General features: G+C 39.5%; 1 protein-coding gene across 3 annotated transcripts in view; it reads right to left on the bottom strand.

Moving 5' to 3' along the window:
* FGF12 (fibroblast growth factor 12) overlaps positions 1–21,202 on the bottom strand; it is a 578,750-nt gene that overhangs the window by 283,555 nt on the left and 273,993 nt on the right. The window contains exon 1 of one of the 3 annotated variants that reach the window (XM_007502450.2): positions 17,342–21,107. The exons of the other annotated variants lie outside the window; for them this stretch is intronic. Within the exon in view, the coding sequence (XP_007502512.1) occupies positions 17,342–17,486 (145 nt within the window). The 5' untranslated portion in view covers positions 17,487–21,107. Of the gene's footprint in view, positions 1–17,341; positions 21,108–21,202 lie in introns of those variants that run through there. 3 annotated transcript variants of the gene reach the window in all.

Below are 21,202 nucleotides of genomic sequence, written 5' to 3'. Positions count from 1 at the left end.
TAGATGTTCTGAAATTTATCCACTGACCCTATGGGGGTTCAAGGACCTGCAGTTAAGAACTCTGGTTATGGAAATCACAAATTCACATCATCCCAATAATTGGCTGGCCAATCCTTCCTTGTGTTCCCATGAGACAAATAAGATTATGAAAGTTGACACAATTCCATTTCATCATAGCCAACTCCACCTCATGCTGGGTTGCCCTCCATCTTTAACTTGTCTTTAGAGAAGGAGTGTACAAACTGGAGCCAACTTCCCAAGGCTGCACATTTATAATTCAATGGGGTTAAGAAATACAAATGGAGAGAAAGAAGACTTCTAAGGCAGATGTCTCAAAAAAGAATAAGAAGATATGTAGAATGCAAAGATTAGGGGTGTTTTAGTTCAGTTCATTCAGCTATGGTTGATGGAACTAATATGTAGAGATGCTTCCATACAATGAGACCTACTTACTCTCCTTCTTGAGTCATGCTTTGCAGATATAACTACCTCATAAGAGACTCTAGCCATGTTCACTTCATTCCCAGTTCAACTCTTCATTACCTCTCTGAGCGAGTCTCCTCTTCCTTCCAATTCTACTTTATGTTTTGTCTTCTCTCAGAGTGTAAAGTAACTTTCCGTAGAGTAGCGACTATCATGTTTCCTTGTATTTGCAGCCAGCACATCACAGTGTGCCTGGAACAAAGTAAGTACTTAAATGCTCACTCATTTACTGGATTTATTATCCAGATAACTAGCTACCACTCTATCCAGGTACCCCTCCATCGATTTGGGAAAACAATTGTCTTGCAAATACCTTCTGTTCCTCTCCCTTCTTCTTTTTCTTCTTCTTCTCCAGCTCTGGTGGGGGATAGATTGTATGATAGACCTGCTTGATGTTTATAAATTATTGGGAAATTATATTAGTTTACACACCAAATAATTAATGAAAGACAGCATTGATTAATTTTGAGAAGGAAACAAGAAGGAATCCAAAGGGGAAAAAATAGAGATGAGAACTAGAGCTTACAGTAAGAGTGAAGCTGGACTTTGAAGGACAGGCAGGATTTAAATAGATGGAAGAGAAACAAATGTGCAAATAAATGGCTTTTCCTACTTCTCTTGTGGAAATAATGGGAAATTCAGGGCTACAATGAGGTACATTTTCATTATCATGAGCCTTACTAAGCACCAGGAGGTGGGATGTGTGTGGCATATAATTTCTTAACATTCAAGGCAGAGTAGGCAGAACGGTGCTAATGGAACAATGTCACAGGTGTTGAGTCTTCCCAAGAAGTGCAATAGCACTTGAGAATGTACAAAATCTCTGTAAGGGAATGAGAAGGTTAGGCAGGGAGAAAGCTAAGCATTGAATTGGATATTTTCTTTTTTACCTGTATGAAAAAATAATGTAATTTCCTATTTAATAATAATTCACATCTTCTGAGTTGTTTTTCCTGAGGGTCAAAATGAGAAACTTTATTAAGATTTTTTTTCCTTTTCAAAAGAGAATGCCTGAAGAGAGAAAGAAAATCTTCCTCCTAACTTTCTATCCCTCCCAATAGTTTGTACTGATGTAGAATTTTTTGTTTTATTTTGTTTTAGTATTTGCAAAGTGATTTACAAATATTAACTCATTGAAACCTCAAAAGGCTAAGAATTTGGTGCTAACCCTCCCCCCCCTTTACAGATGTAGACACTGAGGCTGAGAGTAGTGAAGGAAGTTGTCCAAGTCCACGCAGCTAGTGTCTAAGAAGAGATTTGAACTCTGCCCTTCTTAACTCCAGGACCAATGATCTATCCTCTATACCACTCTTATCAAATTAAGGATGTATCTTAAAGAAGGAAAAGGAAGTAGGCCATGACTATCCAACAGTCCTGAATGTTGTGTCAAATTTGACTTTTGCTAGTCATCAGTTCTTGTTGGAAAAGATTTGAAATTTAAAAAAATGAACTCCAGAAACAGTGTGATATGGTAGCCAAAACTACTATGTTAAGAAATATTTGTCTGAAATTCCAAAGATCTACTACTGCTATGGTCTGACCTCATCAACCCTATGCAATTTGGTGTTCTGATTTGGGCAATACACCATAGAAGGTGACTGCCAAATGCTAATGCAGCCAGTGTGTGGTAGGCAAAATGATGTTGATGGTGATGATGGGAAAGCCTCAAGAATAGTTTATATGAGAATTATTGAAAGAATAAAAAAAAAACTTTTGTCATAAAGAAAAGAAGATCTGAAGAGATATGATAGTAATTTTCAGATATGTGAAGGGCTGTCCCATGAAAAACGTGTGACTTATTGTGCTTGGTCTCAAAAGCAAATCTAAATACAATGAGTAAGAGGGCACAGTGATAAAGAGCATCATACTTAGAGGATAGGAATTGAGGATTTGTCTAGTAAAGTCTTTTTTGAGATTGACTGGACCAATTTCCTGTTTTACAAAGGTGGAGATTGAGGTCCAAAAAGGTTCAACAATTTGCACATCATTTGTTTTCAAACTAAGAGTTCTGACCATTGAGCTAATTGGCCTTTTCCACATGGAAATTAATGGACAGTCAATAAAATTTGCCCTACTATGTGCCAGACACTGAGTTAAGCACTGAGAATACTATGAAAGGCAAAAGATAGGACCTGCCCTCAAGGAGCTCATAGATTAAGGGGAGTCAACATGAAAACACCAATGTATGAACAAGATATCAACAGGATAAATTGGAAATAATTTACAGTGTGAAGTTTGGATTTGACACTCGCTTGATTGTAACAATGAAGGTACTTAGATCTTCCTTAATTGTGAAGATTAAATTGTAATCCCTTATCTATTTTTAGATTTAATCCCCAAAGTGTAAACATGGTACTTAAAGTTGAATATAGAGATCTGTCTATTTTTGCCCAAAAGTGGGCAAGCAAAGTACTTAAAATTGAGTATGGAGATCTTCCCATTTTGATTTAATCAAAAAAGATAGGAACACCCATCTCACACACTGAGTGGGAGGTCTGTGACCCATGTGTGAAAGAGTGGGTGATGAATCAGAATTGACTGACTACCTTCTGAGTGATCCTAGAGTGGAGCATAGGCTGTGATTGGTAGATGTAAAGATTAAGGGAAGTAATGTAAGAAAAAAGGTCTTTAAAAGAAAGAGACAAGGGCCTGAACTCGGTGCTTCTGGTAGTTCAACTTGGAACTCTCACTTGGAGTGACACCTCCTGTGAGAGAGAGTTCTTCTGGAGTTCTACTTGCAGTTCTACTGAAGTGGAGAATTTTCTTCATTCAGAAGAGTGCTGACTGTACCTGTTTCCTGGTGACCCCTTTTCTTTGGCTTTCTGGTGAGGGCAAGGATGACTCCCTTTCCCCTGGCCTTTCCAGAGGCATCAGCCTCCAGAAAGGTCCATCATCTTGAGACTCCTTTCCTTTGGCAGGGTCCTCTGAACTCCTGCCTAGCTCAAGAGGATCTTTCTCTTTTTCTTCTCTTTCTCTCTTCCTTAATATCTTCCCTCTTTATTGTAAAATAAACTACCATAAAATCCATTCTGACTTTAGTAATTTATTTGGGATTTAGTAATTAAAATCCCTGGTGAACAACTAAAATTATATTAAGTCCAACCATAAATTTAACAATCAGAAGATAAGAGGAGGAATAGGAAAAGGTTCGTGCAGAAGGTGACTGGAAGCCAGTGGTAAATGGATGAACATTTCTGGAGGAGAATTCTTTATTCAAGAGGAATATATACTACTTCATCTGACCTGATTATAGACCAGATGAGCCCTGACATCCCATTCAATTTGGAGGATTGATGATTTGACTGACAATTGTCCTTTGCAGCACTATTCTCAAAACCAGGTTTTTTTTTTTTTGCTGATGCAATGTCAGAAGTTTTTCTTACTACTCTCAAAGCCTTCTTCCCTGGGCTTTGAGATGCAGGTGTTTTCTATGACATGGCTAACAGGTTTATGCAACTTTCCCAAAATATCCCTGCACTTGAGAACTTCTGTCACTTTAATCAGAGTAGGTCACCCAGAAGAGCAAAATCTAGCAAGAACTTTGAATGATTGTCTGCACCTGTAAGTTCCTGGTTTGAGACATAGGGGTGTTTATGACCACCTTTTCCAAAATATCATCAGGATCCTGGAGAATAATTTTTGGTTCATGAAAAAGACATCAGAACCAAAAGATGATGGGAAATTTTGTTGTAGGACAAGAGGAGGGAGAACTTTAAAGGATATAAATAAGGGCATAAGGAGATGAGAAGATTATGAGAACACCATGACATTGAAAAAATGCCTCCAATGATCATTTCTCATTGCTTTGGGAAGGATTTAAGTTATCAGGGAATATCTGAAATTATATCTACCCCACTGAAAAAATAATAATAATAGAAGGATTGATTCTGCAGATGAGAAAAATACAATTATAAGAAATGGACATCTGGCAAAGAAGGGAATCTGTAAGGAGAATTCAGCATGACTTCAATTGGAAGAACAGAGATAAAAATCTTCCTGGAAGCTCTTTATTAACCTAGAAAGAAACTATTCTTTGGAAAACAACAAACTTGACTTCAGAAGAGGCCTTACTTTATTGAGCAGGTGCCAAGAAAACAGAATGCATAGTATATTCATCTCCTTCTGCATTGCAGCAGGGTGGGGAATATGAGTTCTCCAGGGGGTCAAGATGGCACATATGGAAAAGAGAAATGGATTTCAAGTAACAGGACCCAAATTTAAATCCTCCGCTTTGTCACTTACTAACCTTGTGACTTTGGACAAGTCATATCAGTCTTTGAGTCTCAATTTTTCCACTAAAATAAGTAGTGAAACAAGAAGGCATCTAAGTAAAGTTTCATCCCACTCTGAATCTATGATCCTAAACCAATGAAGGTGAACATTTTAGAGACCATGTGCCATGCTCCACCCTCAGACTGCATAATGTGCCCTGTCCCCCAGTCCAAGTGCTGTCTCCTCCCCCCTCTTACTCCAAACAGGGGAGGAGTAAAAGGAGAGGAGTGGCCTGGGCAGTTCACTCAGTGGAGGGAGTAAATGCTTTCTTTGGGCTGCTGAGCAGAGGGGCAGGGAGACATGGTGGAGAGGGGGGAAGGGAACAGCTCCACCAGAGTCCCTCTGCCTTTCTAGGAACAAACTTTAATGGGGGATGCATGCATGCCCACAGAGATGGTTCTGCATGCCGTCTTTGGGACATGTGTCATAGATTCATCATCACAGTCCTAAACTGTACAATAGTAAAATTCAATGAAATATCTCTGTTCTAAGAAATTGTGATTTTTTTTTCTATTGGATGATGCATCAAACATTGAGGGGATTATCAGGCATATGGAGTCAAGCAGATACACACAGACAGACAAATATATACACAGAAATAACAATATATATATAAATTTTGCATGAATATTTTAATGTTATACATGATTATCTCTTTTATCTAAATTTCAAAAGATTCAAATGCTCCAACAACACTCAAAGATAGCACTGGTTAGGGATGGATGACATTTTCTGGGAGCAATCAGATATGCTAATATGCCACTACTATGAGTGTTTATGCTCCCATTCTGCAGTTCCTCTGACTCCCTTCAGAGCTATGAATGTGCTGCTACTGTATGCTTTCATGTGTTAGTCTGCAAAGAAATATTGGAGAGCCCCGAATCTAGAACCCAAAAGATCATGAATCAGAAACTTAAAAAAAAATAAGCAAATTCCCTTTCTAAACATGGAAATTGATTATTCAGCTTCAAAAGCATTCAGAGGAAAAGTGGATCAATTCTAATTTGAAGGCACCATTCTTAGAGCCTTCAAAGTAGTACCATGGACAGAGCACTGGTTTGGGGATAAGGAAACTCAAATTTCTCTTTTGATTCAGCCATTTTCTATTTGTGTGACCTAGGACAAATCACTCAACATCTGTCTATCCATTTCCTCACATTGCAAATGAAGGTTTTAGACTATGGTTCCCCAAGATGCTGAACAGCTATAATCCCATATTATAAGAGGTAATGCTGCCACCATGTGGTACTTTGGATATCCCACTTGCATCTCAAACTCAACATGTCCCATGCAAATTCTTATCTTTGCCAAAAAACATAGTTTTCTTTTCCAACTTCCTTTAAAAAAAAGGGTGTTAAAATTCACCAAGGGTTTATATCACGTGTAAATAGAAAGTTAACCTGATTTTCCAATGTGTGTTTCTGTTCAGAGTTCATTTACTAGTAGAGAACTGAAGCCTATCAGTATTAACATTCTTATAAAAATGAAACCAAAAAACATGAATAAGTTGGATAAAGTTTAATACTATAAAAATATTTTTGAAGTCACAAAATGTACCCAATAATATAACAAAAATCACTGTATATTTGAGAATATCATGATCCTTTCAGTTTTTCAATTTGGAAACCTTTGTTATCTTCAACTCCACTCCCTTGCCCCATATCTAATCACTTGCTGGATTAAGTGGATTCTGCTTTGTGAACATCTTTGAAATGTATTGTCTGCTATTTATTTAGAGGGTCACCACCCTTGTTCAGGCCCTTATTTCCTCAGACCTAGACTATTGCCTTCAGTCTCTCCCCTCATCTCATCTTCCTCATAGAGTCAAAAGAATTCCTAAAGTATCAGCATGACCATGTAACTCTTCTTATCAGTGAATTCCAACAACTCCCTGTGGCATCTTGGTGCAAATACAAATAAGTTTGTCATTTAAAGTCACTTTCACTTGGGTTCAGTTTACTTTTCCAGGCTAGTTACATATCACTCACATTTTCACACTCTACAATCCAGTTAAGGACGTTAATCTCCATATGGGACATTTGTTCTCCTATCTCCCTTGCTCTAGCCAAGTCCCATGCCCAGGCTGCGAGGCCATTTTTCTCTTAGAATCAAAAGCATCCACAAACCTCAACTCAAATGTCTCCTTTTACATAAGAAAGGCATTTCCTTACTACCAATTGGTCTTGCTTCCTTTTCTTCTACTTCATTATTATGCAAATGTATCCAAACTCTGTTTGATTCCATGAACTTTGCATATGGGGTTTTCTTGGCAAAGATGGCTGAGTGATTTGCCATTTCTTTCTTGAGTGTGTCCCCATTTTACAGACAAGGAAAGGAGGTAAATAGGAATGAAATGAGTTCTCCACAGTAGCAGGTAGGTTCTGAGGTCACATTTGAACTGATATCCCTGGCTCTACTATGCACTATGCTATCTAGTTACCATTTTCCTAATTGCCTTAAAGTTACTTTCTAAATAACTTGTGCTTTTTTATGGATACCTGCTGTCTTCATAGATAGACTATGAGCAACTTTGGGGCAGGGGCTTGTTCATTGTTGTCTTACTTCTTACACAAGACCTGGCACCTGGGCAGTACTTCATAAATGCTTGTACATGAATTAGAACCTACAAAAATAGTAAGTCTGGAAGGGAGCCTCCATTTCAGAGTTCATGTTTTTGCCAGGTTTATAAAATTGCCAGCAGATGGGAATGCCTGACATTTATGTATGATCCGTAAAGCAGGTGATACAAATTCCTCTACCACCCTATTAATAAATCCGAAAAAAATTTAGTTCTTCCTGTGCTCTAACTTGAATCCTTTCTGGAGAGACAGAAAACTAACCTCTCCTGCCCCATAACAGGGAAACAGGTGGTTGGGTTCTTCATCCTCTGTTGCCTGAATAATCATGTCTATGCTTGAAGGCCACAGTGGAGCATCATCTAAAGTCAGAACAATCTAGTTTTTGAGCTTTTACCTACAGGTTTCATTTTCAAAATTTTATGAATTGCTTTTGAAATCTTTCTCTGAACTTTCCTCAAATTGTGTAACACTGCTTGATGTATATATGTGAGTCCATTAATACCAGCATGAATAAAAATACAGAATACCAGTAATTAAAGACACATTTTTGAGGGGGGGAGGGACAATCTAAGCTTTAAGGAGACCAGGAAGCAGTTTTATCAGAGAAAATACCTAGCTCAGGATAAGCTATTTAAAATGATCTCTATGTATGCAAATCTCTAATAATGATTAAAAATATAAGATAAATATAACTTAAAGGACAATAAAAATAATTATAACTTGGATACATTCTTTGGAGACAGCTAGGATTGTCATGATCTTGCCTTGGAAGTAGGTAAGAGCTGGAATGTTCCTTTTATTCTCTCAGAAAAAGAAATAAGAGAACAAACATAAGAAGAATATTTTGTTTAAACAAAGAGGAAGGATGAAAGGACAATGGACAAAGCCAATGCAGAGCTTGTGGCTATCATGGAGAGGGAGAGGAAAGAAGGAAGAGGGAAAGAGACAGAGGCAGTGAATCAGAAGCAGAGAAGAGAATGGCCACAAGGAAAGAGGAGGTAAAAGGGAAGAAGGGAGATAAAAAGAAGAGAGACAGAAGCATTGCATAGTTTAATAACAACACTTCTGCCTTGTGGGACCAAATGGAACAAGTCTAGCTCCTCAATCACAAAGAAACCTTTCAAATACATAACTAAATTCATCTCTCTCTCTCTCTCTCTCTGCTTCCACTGTCATTCCAGTTTTCACTTCTGGGCAGATTAAACAGGTCCAGTTCCTCCACCCTCAAATGATATGATTTCAAGGTCTTTCACCATCTTTGTCCTTTCTCTGAACAGTCCAGTTTATCAATGCCCTTCTGAAACAGGAATGTCTAGAACTGAACACAGTGCTCCAAAGTAATTCTGATGATGACAAAATTCAATAGAACTCTCACCTTCTGAGAACTAGAAGCTACTCCAGTTCTCTTAATGCAGCATAAGTACCTATTCATTTTTCCCTCTTTTGGGGGGAAGAGTGTGTAACTATTAAAGTTTTCCCCTCTTTTTCAGGGGATAGTGCCCTATTTAAGAGTTAATACATTGAGACTGAAGTCCAATAGAATACCTAGAACTTTTGTCAGAACAAGTGCAGGCTGTCCAAACTTTCCACGTTTTAAAGAGACACACTTGACATGTTAGTACTCAAGGAAAAAAAATTTACATTCATTCTTATTGAAATCAATCTTGTTAAATTCAACCTAAGGTCCCAGGTTGTCAAGATCCTTTTGGATTCTATCTCTGCCATGAAACAAAGTTTTAGCTGTCCCTCTGAATTTTTATTCTCCTGTCATCAATTCTTATATTTTGATCATATCTTTCCTATTGCTCTGAGACTAATCCTTCTGCATCATATTGATTTTGGTCAGTTGTGTCCAACTCTTCATGATCTCATGAGCCATAGCTATCCGTGGAGTTTTTGTGGCAAGGATACTGGAATGCTTTGTCATGTCTTCCTTCTGTACATCCTTTCATCAGGCAGTCAGATGTTGAGTTGACCATGGTCATACAGATCAAAAGAGTATCACCAAATTTAAACTTAGTTCCTCCTACCAGAGACTCAGCATTCTGTCCAAGGAGCCACCTAGCTGCTTCCTGAGCCATCAAGGTTCAAATGAAAACCAAAAGCTTTTCTTTTTCATAAAATTCTCAGAATAATTTCAAAGGGATGAGAATTTCCCTGTGAATCTTAGGCATTAGCCTAGTTTCTTGGGCAGTTGAAGGCTTATGTCTAGCTTCTCTGCTGTAATTCACCAAAACTCAATGGCAGAAAGGACCCTCAAAAGACTCCATATCCAACCCAATCTGAACACAAATCTTAACTATAAAATAGCTAGCAATTCATAATCAAGTCTCTGTATGAACTGAAGAGAAATAGACTGTCCTCTCCCATAAGCAGTATATGCACTTTTTCAAAAGCCCCAGCTGTGTTAGGAAATCTTTTACTGCTCATCTCCATGGCTATCTCCTTCGAAAGTCTCTTCTTGATCTGCTTCTCCAGTTAATAGTGTTTCTTCTTGGAAATTACATTATATCAGAAGGACTCCTATATCAAGTACATTTGGATATTACTTTTCTGATTTTTGTGATGGTCCCACAATTGGCTCACCCAAACTTCCCTCCAATTCCCTTCTTAAACTTTCAGTCTCATTCCCCTTAACCTTCTCTGCCCATATCCCAATTCTGTTCTTTGTCTGCTACCATTGGGTTTTCTGAACCCACTCCTTTTTAGTTTGTTTTTGCTTTCTATAGAAATGGTCCATCATTCTAGACATCTTCCTCTCATATTCCCTCTGGCTTCTAGCTCTCATTGTTATATGACTCTTTCCAGAAGACACTGCTTCCTTGCCCATCCTACCTAACACTGATCCTATGTTCTCTCATCCCACTTCCTCCTGCAAACACAGTGGTAATAGATAGGAAGTATGAAAACTGACCTTTACTTCCAGACCTTTATTTTGTCACCATTTCCATGGTAAGTTGCCTAGACATACATTCTCATTGCCTCCACAGTTCCTCTCCTTTCAATTCATTTAATTCTCATCCCTAAAAAATCTGGCTTTTGCTCTAATCACCCAAATGCAACCTCTCTCTTCCTTGTTGTCTTTATCTGCCTCTCAGAAAATGCCATTATATAATGAAACTGTGATTTAAAATGCATTACATTATTCTCTAGAACACAGCTATAATCATGTCTTAGCCCAAGGCAACCACTTTAAAAGCAGTCACTATCCTTGCCTAAATCTAAATCCTGTGTAGATGCAGGAAGGAAAAGACAAAAGTGAATTCTCTACTAGGTATATTTAGTCACTAGCTAGCCAAAGAATATCTTCATGCTCTCAGAAAAAGAAATAATGGAATTGGCTGTTGAGTAAAGCATGTTTTTACCCAGATGATCCCCTTCTCCACATAAATGGATGAAATGCCTACATTTGGGTAAAGAAACAGAATTGCCATTAGAGTGATCCCTTAATCCCCTCCCCTAAATGTTGTAATTCAGATTCTATCAAATCCAACTGGGGCATGTGAAGAAGGGAACAGGGATTTGGTTGTGTGAATGGTGTACCTTGTGTTTGAGAGTTAGTCCAGTCAAGCATGAATCTTACCACTAAGCTGACTACCAGAGGGACAATTTTTAGTGGCTACTCTTTTAATGTAGTTATATTATAAGTTATTCTTATTCTGTTTTCTTCTCTTTTCATCCCTTCACATGTTTCCCTTATTTTCTTTTTATTTACAATATTTCTAATTTCTAATAATATAATAAAATACATTACATTCAAATATGAGACTCTATTTAGCCATTTCTCCCAATCATTGCATTTATGTTATTTCCAGTTATTTTGTCATTCAAAGCAAAGCTTTCATGAATATTTTCATACTTTTCATACTTTCATAGCATTTTATCCTCTCAGTAATGTTCTTAGGACCTGATGAAATAGTACAATTAAATTGGAAGCATAATGGAAGCATGAACAGCTTCACAATTCTTAATGTATATTTCCATCCTGTTTTCTAAAATAACAATTCACAGCTGCTCTAGCAATGTAACATTAGACTTGTTTCTCCATGCTTCTATCAGCATTTAATTTGATCAACTTAACAAGTCTAGTTCTCTGTTAACATACATCACCATGATGTTATTAAGGTAGATTGGTCCCTGGGCAGCAGACACAATCTTTTGAAAGCCAAGCCCTTTTCAAAACTATGTTTTTCCAGCTTGATCATACCCAGTGGAACTTTTATTCCAATTCCACAACTCCACCCAAATGGAGGATTATGTCCACAGTTTGATGGGTATTAAAATAAGACTTTTGCAGAATATTTATGCTCTCTAAGCCACTACTATCTCACAAGAAACTAGGTTTGAATTATGTGTATGGTCAGACTTAGATCTACTGCTACCCTCATGTATGCTCTTATGTGAGGGCTCTCTAGGTAATCTAACATATTTAACTTATCTAAGATCCCTGCTATAGACTTGTCTAAGAAGTCAAAGCTGGCCAAAGTGGAAGGGTCTGCCTCTGGAAGTAGTGAGGCTTTACAAGAGGTCTCTAAGAGAAATGAAAACTGAATTATCACTTCTCGGAGAAGTAGATGTGATCCTAGTTCAGGTACAAGTTGGGATCTCTGAAATTCCATAGTTCTTAGTAATTCCATAGTAATCCTTAACAGATGATTTACTGTAAGTTTATTCAACTCTTCCCAGAGAGTAGATATGGATTACAGTCCTTAAGGAGTCCCTCTCACAGACAACCTAAAGATAAGGGGATATATTAGGGATGCCGCCAAGGATTTTAAAGGTAAGAGGAAAGAAAAGAGCCCAGTTCTTGGGGACTAACATTGTCTACTCACAATTTTGCCCAGGAAAGAATATTTTGCAAACCTCTTGTAGATTGAAAGAATCAGATCCATCTGGTTTCTTAGTACATCACCCATTTTCTCAGAGTTCAAGCCAGAGGTCTTAGTACACTCTGTACATGACATTGTAGTTCCCTGAGTGAGGGAATACTGAGGCCTGAGCAATGCATTCCTAGGCAGCACTTATTGAAGACCATCAATCAGAATCCTAATTTTTATGTGGATACGTATTTTACTTCTGAAAAATATTTCCAAATTCCTTGAGGTAAGAAACTAAGTTTCTGGTTCTTTTTTATTCAGTGTCATCCAATCCCATGTATACATACATGCATGTAAATATACATACATATATAAGCATTCATATAACTACTGAAGGGTGCATAGAAGATATTTGGGATGTAAATAATGAGTTAACAAATACTGGATGTTAGTCCCCTGGCTGTTTTCATCTTGGACCCAGGGGACAGGATTCTCAGGATCATCAGAGCAATGGTGGGGGTGGACAAGAAGATATTGCACAATACAATCTCTACTTTTGTATGATTAAAGTAGAGGGGGGAAGCTTTTACTCTTTCCTAGGGTAAAATGAACTCTTTTGATAGGAAATGACTGTCCTCAGGTGAACTCCTCTGATTTCCCTTATTATTCCCCCTGGGGAAGACAGACAGACAGAGAGACAGAGACAGTCAGAGGCAGAGACAGAGAGGGACAACAAGAGAAACAAACAAATAGAATTCTGGCAATTATGAAGGACTGAGCCACAAGTCACCATCTTGTAAAGCAAGGCAGGTCCCAAGGAATTTAAAGGTTTCCTACCTTTGAACTTCCATGTTATTCTGGTTTTACCATGAAAGGAATCCACAAAGTAAGACTTCATGGTCTTACTTACAAGTAATTCATTCCCTTGCCCCAATCCTTTTTTATTAAGGCACTTTTTCTACCACCTCCAGGATAAAGGGCCTTAGCCTGTGCCACTTTCACATGATTAGCCAGTCAAATCAGTATTTCAGTTATTCAGTCAATCTCTAAGCACCTTTACTTTCCACCTGCTCAGAGACACTGTTCATCCCTGGGGATATAAAAACCCAGAAGGTAGAAGATACTGGCAACTCATCCTGGTTGGGAGAGGGCCTTCAGATACTGCAGGGAGAGGTGAAAAATAGATTGACTTACTTTATGATCCCTGTCTAAGAAAAGCAATGGAAATATAACCCTGTCCTCAAACAGTTTACATTATAACATGAGGGACTATGTGCAACTAACTAGGTAAAAACAAAATCTCCATGGAGTAAATTGGAGTAATGCTAGATGAGAAGAAAACAGCATCTAGAAGAACTGGAAAAGACCTAATGAAGTATGGCACAAACTGGACCCTGAAGGAAACCAGGGAAACTAAAAAGAGGAGGGAGGAGACCAGATCAGGCGTGAGGACCAGCAAGGTTAAAGACACTAGACCCTGAGAGCAATGCTAGAAAGTCAGGAAGACCAATGCACACTCTCAATCAAACAATGGACAGGTTTTTAGGATCTGCTTACTACAAGTCAGGTGCTGTCCTGGGTGCTGAAGGTAGGAAACCCAAAATAAAACACTCTATACTGAAGGGTATATATCGATATCGATATCGATATCGATATCGATATCGATATAGATATAGATGTTGCCAGGGGTGGGGGATCAGAGAGGGGGTAATAGCAACATGTACATCCAAAAATAAATCTAATATATAATTGGGGCAGGAGGACAGAAGTAGCTGGAGGCATCAGGAAAGGATTCCTCTCAAAGCTGGTGCTTCAGCACAATTTGAAAGGAAAAAAGCATTCTCCATAACTCATTCATACAAGGCAGTACATTTCCATACTCCTTTTTTCCTTTTTTATCTATTTCCCATTTGAACAGAAGTTATTAGATAAGAATGCCACCTTACCTCTGATTGTATAAGGCTCACTATAGATTGATGGTTTCAATAAGTTTTAGCAATCTCAACAACCAATGGCAGAAGGGTACCATCGAAGTAGCACAAGATACAGCAGGCTATGCTCACCTGCAAATTTGCCTCCCAACATTTCCAAAGTGTATGACATTTAACAAGCCTCTGAATCTCTCTAGTACTCAGTTTTACATTTTGTAACATGAAAATAACATTTGGGGTCCCTGTCTCACAGTGCTAGTGTGATCAAGTGACAAAATGCATACAAAACATTGAGAAATCTACCCTCCCTCCCTCCAGTGCTGCTCACTTCCTGCTGCCTACAGTTTGGGTCACTTTCTGAAGTCACTGGGAAAATTAGTTTAGCAAAAAATGACCCTAAGGCAGTCTATGATTTTATTTGGGGCATCGCTAAAACCTTCACTGAAAGACAGTTGCACTGAAGAACCAGTTAACATATGGATTTTTTACTAAAGAGGAGCTAATAAAAAGGACACAAGACTTAGTGAACTTCTGTATTCATTAATAAACTGTTGTAATAATGTAAAAGGTAGGTTTTTATTTGAGCAAGATTAGATTTGACCTGGAAACTTCTCTGCCTTCCTAATTCATTAATATGAAATTTAGATATTTGCAATTGCATTCATCCTCTTAAAAAAAATAAACTCTTTATCTTCTGCCTTAGAAAAAATTATCTGTATTTGTTTCAAGACAGAATAGTGATAAGATCTAGACAATGAGTATTAAGTGACCTGTCCAGGGTAATAGAGCTAGGAAATATCTGAAGCTATATTTGAATCTAGTATCTTCCATCTCTGGGCCTGGTTCTCAATCCACTGAGATACCCAGCTGCCTCCAGCATCCATCTTCTTTTAAAGGGATTGGGTCCTTTACCTTCAAATGCCCTTAAATACCACAACTATCACTTTGCTCTGGTCCTTTCCAAATGTCCATATGCCTCTGGGGAGACTGTGGGGCCATATAGCAGAACTGAATATTTTAAGTTGATCTTCAATACTATGTATTTTTCTTCTTGTTAAAACTTTCAAAAGTTCTCAAGATTTCCTGAGAAATGTGATAGCCAATTATTAAACCAAACTATTAAGCTATAAGCATTTATTGAGTGCCTACTATGTGTCAGTCATTTTGCTTAGAACTAGAAGCACCAGTACAAAGAATGAAACAATACCTACTCTTGAGTTTATATTCTATATTATAAACATAACAATTTAAAAACTTATTATTATTACAAAGACAAAAGTATGGTACCCTATAATTAGAACTCTTCAAGTATTTATTCTTAGAACCTGGATAGATCTAAATACTTCCAGTGGGGTGCACTACTGTCTAAGAGGATGAGGCTCAGGATCCTCAGTCCAGTGCATGCCTTTGATCTCTAGAGGCCAGAGAGGGTAGGATCTCTTATGATGAGATGGCTTTCTAAGCTCTTGTAGTCAGGAAGCCAAAAGTGCACAGAAGGCCTCTTCTCTTTCAAATCATATCTCATCCCAGCTTCATGCTTTTTATCCTCACAGAGTGATCAAGATTTTAAAAGATGACAAAAATTAGCTGAGATAAAGGACTCAGACTTTTTTCCTTCTCATTTCCAATTCATCACTTATGCAATTAATTACAGTTTAAAAGAAAACTCTAATTGAACCTATTTTGAAGCTATGAAACAGCCCTCTGGAAAAGTCAGAGTATTAAAATCAGATAAAATTCTTGTTACTTTAAAAAAGCAAACTCAGAGATTCTTCCTGAAAGCTAGTTAACTAGCTTTCAGAGAGAAGTAAGAGGCTAAATATCCTCAGGCTCTCAGAGAAGTGAACAGAAAGGATTCAGTCTTGTCTGAGGACAGAGAATCTTCAGATGATTTTCTTAAACCCTTCTTTCCATCTTCTTAGCAACTCTAAGACAGATGGGAAAGAGCTAAGCAAATAGGGTCAAGTAATTTGCCCAAGTTTAAACACTAGGAAGTGTCTGAGGTTAGATATGAACCCAGGTCCTCCTGACTCCAGACCTGGTGCTCTAACCACTGTGCAACCTAACTGCCCCATAGAGGACTTTAATCTAGTCCTTTAGTTTTTTTCCGTTCATATAAGTGAACCTACAGGGAAAGTCTACTTGATCCTGGTTACATGCACAGAAAAAATCAGCTTATTTCTAGCTCAGCCAAAGCTCCAAGGAATTGCATGCATGGCTTTCACCTTGACTCCTACACTAGGGCTTCATTTCTCACCCAATAAGACATTCACAAAGCCCACTCTCAACACCCAAGATTGCCCCCTTGTGTTCATGGCTCTGGCTTGTTAGAGCTCAGTCAGGGGAAGGCACAGAGATTAGCACTGCATCACAAATTGTATAGAGGCACTAACAGAAGGGTTCCAGGGAGGCAGAATGAGCTTTGAACAAGCCTGAACTAACTGTATGTGGCCTTTTTTAACTCAAATCTGGGTGGGAGGCTTTGGAGAAATACCAGGAGGCAGGACTGCATCTTCCCAATGGGCCCTGATGTCACTGCAGTGAATTTTAAAGTACTAGAGACTCCGGTAAAGACTAGCACAGATTTCAATGAATCATGAAGAATTGCCTGAATATTGATGCACTCCATACTGAGGAAAATAGGAGAATGACTAGATAAAAACAAAATAAAATGAAAGAGAATGAGAGAGAGAGAGAGAGAGAAAGGAGAGCCACAGGAAAGAGAAAGAGAGAGAGATTCAGAGAGAGAAAGAATCAGAGAGACAGACAGAGAGAGAGAGAGAGAGAGAGAGAGAGAGAGAGAGAGAGAGAGAGAGAGAGAGAGAGAAGGAGGGAGGGACGGACGGACGGAGGGAGGGAGGGAGACTGAGAGAGAGAGAAGAGAGAAGAGACAGAGAGAGGAGAGAGATTCTGATCTGACAGTATGCATTAACCACCTGCCTGGAAGCAGAGGGCACGGCTGGGGCTAGCTTTTGCAGTAAGTATCACCCATCATTTCACCACCCCTCCCCACCTCCTCTCAGTGAGATTCATGGGAGGGTTGGGGGTGGGGGAGGGCAGGGCAAGGGGTAGACTAGATGATAGCTGAGGTCCCCTTTGGCTTCTGGGATCCACGAATTCAACAATGACTAAATTGCTTCTCTCCCCTGCCTAGCAAAGCTCTCCAATATGACCTTGATGAGTGATCTTGAGGGAGGAAAATCGCCCCACAAAACTGCCTTTCCAGCATCCTTTCGCCTGAGCCTGAAACCCTCCCTACCTGACACTCCCTTGCCTCCCCGGCTGCCTTGTTTCTTGTCCAGACGTCTGTGTGTCCACTTGACCTTGACTTTTTCATGTTCTTCTCTTTGGCGGAGGGCTCTAATAGCCCTCCTGCCAAAATGGGCTTGTGTGCTCTTTAGCATTTAGACAGAAGTGCACCGGCCTGGAGGGGAGCAGAGCACACAGGCCATACCCAGTAGGAGAAAGGGAATTCAAACAAGCCCGTTACATAAGAGAGCCTGAGAATCCCAAGAGAAATTCAGCCTCCTGCAGACTTGGTCCTCCCGCTAGCTTATGGACAGCCAGAGTAAGTGATGATGACACAGCGCCATCTGGCGGTTGCTTTCTGCCTTTGCAGGCACGTACATTGATTAGCTTTCCAGACACGTTCCAGAGACTTGGGTTTTTAACAGGCTGGAAAACTTTCCAGCCAAAGAAGCAAAAGCTGCATTGACAAATTCCAGGTCCCGTTCTTTCTCAGGGTAGCAGGACTGGGCGTAGCAGGGCCACCCATGGAAAACGAGACCTAAAGGGCGGCCATTCTTGGTCTCTACTTGGCAAGAGATTTGAATCATGAATTTTCTGTCTAGATTTCCAGTCTAGGAGGGAGCTTGAAGAGCAGCTCATTCGCTGGTGCCAGACTGCAATGCCTACGTGATCTCTTTCTCTCACTCTCTTGGGTCTGTGTCTATTGTGTGCCTGCTTGTTTACACGCCTGTTCTTCTCCCACTCCCCTGGAAGAATCTTTAATGGTGTGTGGCCCTGGGCAAGTCTTACCTCTGTTTGCCTCAATGTCCTCATCTGTAAAATGAGCTGGAGAAAGGAATTGTAAGCCATTCTAGTGTCTTTGAAATGAAAACCCCAAAGGATGCCACCGAGTCAGACATGCCTGAAACAACGCAACGACCACAAAACCCTTGAGGGCAAGAAGCTGTCTTCATGGTTCACTAAATATGCGGCTCCCGAGCTGGCGTCTGGCACATAGAATTGGTCATTTTCCTCCTCAATTAAGTTTGTGGTGACCATGGAAAAGCTTCATTTCTCTTTACAGGCATGGTTGATTTCTTAGTACAGCCTGTATATTGGGAGGCCTGGGGCTGCTGACCAATATGGCGGTTGGAAGGTCAGAAGCTTTGAGTCACAGGGATCTTGGAGAGCCTGTGGTTGCTCTTTGTTTTCAAGGTGGGGAAACTGAGCCCTTGGAAATCAAATGATGAGGCTGAAGCCCACCCACATGAGCAGTCCTGCCAAAGCAAGTCCTAACAGCCAGGCTCCTGCCCCCCCCACCAGCTCCTTTTCAGATGGATGGCAGGCAGTCATTCAGACTGAGCAGGTAACCAGAGCCCAAAATGGAATGTGTCACTTCACTGGATTGGAATTTTCATAAGTAGAGGTTCTCCCACCCGGCACTCCTTCACCTCCATCTTGGCTCTCTATACATGCCCTGCCCTGCCCTGCCCTTTTCAACCTCTTTTGGAAATGCCAGCCTACAGCCCACCTCAGGACACAGGCATCCCTGACCACCCCAGCGCAGCGTGATCTCACTCTCTTCTGAAAAATAGCCCCGAAGCCTGCATTTCTCATTTGGCACTTGTCTGAGCCTGCCCCAGATGTTTAATTGCCTGTTCATATTTCAATGGCTTAACCCAGATATTGAAAGGAGAGCTTAGGGAAACCACTCTAACCTTAACTCTGGATAGAAGAATAGGGTGAGGGGGTGGAGAGAACCCCCTTAATATGAAGGGAGGGGGAGGCAAATTTCTCATTTGATCCCATTCTCTGAAACAAAGCTGCCCTGAAAGTTCTGCAGTGGCCCAAATTTGGAGCATGGACAATGTGTGTGCTGGAAAAGAAGTTTAACGGCAAAGCTTCCCCCAGAGAACCAGAGGAGCTTCCTGCTCGTCCCTTCCTCTTCCCCACCAAGGGATGGCCTCTTGTGGGATTCATTTCCTTGCTACTTTGGACAGCATCCTGGGAATTCTGAATGACCATCAAAGAAAAAAAAAAGGAAAAGCTGGCATCTGTGCCAAAGCTCAGCAGCTGTGTCCCTAAAATCTGCTTCCCTGTGCCAGGAAAAGTGATCTTTGGCAAAGCTTGGCTCTAGCTGGGCCAGATTCAGAGCCCAGGAAGCATCTCTGTGAACATCAGTCATCTCATTGGCTATGGAAGTCTGTGTAAAGAAAAGGAGACTGTCTGTGCAGGAAGCTGAGCTACCTGTGGGTTGAGAACAGTTTAGAAGGTGACAGATCAGAATACCAGCAGAGCCGATGGCTTCACAGCATGACATTTAATACAAATACTTATATTGCTAATAATGAGAACAAATGACATCTTCATAACACTTTCAACTTTTCAAAGCCCTATACATCCAAATCGTACTGGATTCTCACAAGAGAATTAACCTATTTAAACTCATTTATTAGCTAATTCAGCAAGCCCTTACCAATTACCTCCTAGGTTCAAGAAAGACATAGATAAGAGACTCCTAGGATTGTCAACCTTTGGTGGGTTACATTTGAATCACTGTATAGAAAAGCATTGGCAAAGTATTGATGTGCATGGAGAGCCAATACTGGGGGAGCTGCTCATTTCCCTTCTTCCCAGCATCCCAGAGGATATTTTTTTGCATGCCTTACTGCTCTTTCCAGCACCCCAAAGTGAGCACTTCCTCCCTTCACTCTCCAGGGTAATGTAGGGTAGGGGGGGGACTCATATGCAGCTTGAAATTGCAGTTTGGGCATGTGAACTTGAAAATCTTCACCCACGCTCATATAGAATATCAAGATTAGTGTTGTCAGATGATTGAGTCTATTTGAGCTTGACCATCATGCCTCAGCTGCTTCCCACTCCTTTATCTTCCCTTAGTGCCTGGGATCTTCACAGACTGTACCCTGCCTCTACTATTCTTATCTACTTTCCCAATGATAAAGTCTTTCTGGATTCTCCATCATGGGAGGAAGTCAAGGGCAGTCATCTTTCATTCCCTTCTGGGCTCTGTTGATGACTCTCCAAATTTCACCATCTTCCTTCACCACCTTTTCAGCCCCATTTAGCACATTGACTTTCCCCATTAAAAATTATGTATTTCATGGGGGTGAGAAATGAAAATATGAACACTGAAGGGAAAGTTCTTATGCATTTCAGCTAGATCGTCTATGAATACTTTGTGAGAGAACAAGAACACAAGTGGCACAAGATAAGGAAGCAGACCTGCGTTGAGATCTGTTCCTATGAAATAAGGATCCACATTCTCTATCAACGAGATCAAAGAATCACTGAAATAAAGAAGACCAGAACATGTAAGATAGTAATATGTAATGCTTTCTTTTTGCTCAGAAAAAAAAAGAATTCAAAGGGATTTAACCAAAAACAAAGCCAATCAATAAAAATGAATGCCTACTCATGTAATGAGATACAAATATAGAAATGATGAAATCAGCTAGTGATCAAAATGATAGGGAAATGGCAAAAATTGTGGGGAAAAGTGGGAAGCAGTTTGGCAGAAACTAGATATAGACCAACATCTTATACCATTTACCAAGATAAGATCAAAATGGACACATGACCTAGGTAAAAAGGGACTTATTATAAAGAAATTAGGAAAGCAGCAAACATATTACCTATCAGATTTATTATTATCAGATAGGAGGAGAATTTAAAAAACAGACAAGAGATAGAAAGCATTATGAAATGTAAAATGGGTAATTTTGAATATAATAAATTGAAATGTTTATTCAAATAAAAGTGAAAATAAATAAAAATAATAAAAGGAAAGCAATAATTTGGGGAATTTTTTAGTTTTCCTGATAATCTCATATCCAAAATATATAGAGATCTTTGTGAAATATATATGTATATA

The sequence above is a fragment of the Monodelphis domestica genome, chromosome 8, assembly GCF_027887165.1.
Source record: "Monodelphis domestica isolate mMonDom1 chromosome 8, mMonDom1.pri, whole genome shotgun sequence".
Taxonomy (NCBI): Eukaryota; Metazoa; Chordata; class Mammalia; order Didelphimorphia; family Didelphidae; genus Monodelphis; species Monodelphis domestica.
The sequence above is the reverse complement of the archived record's forward strand: the minus strand, read 5'-3'. Positions and strand labels throughout refer to the sequence as shown.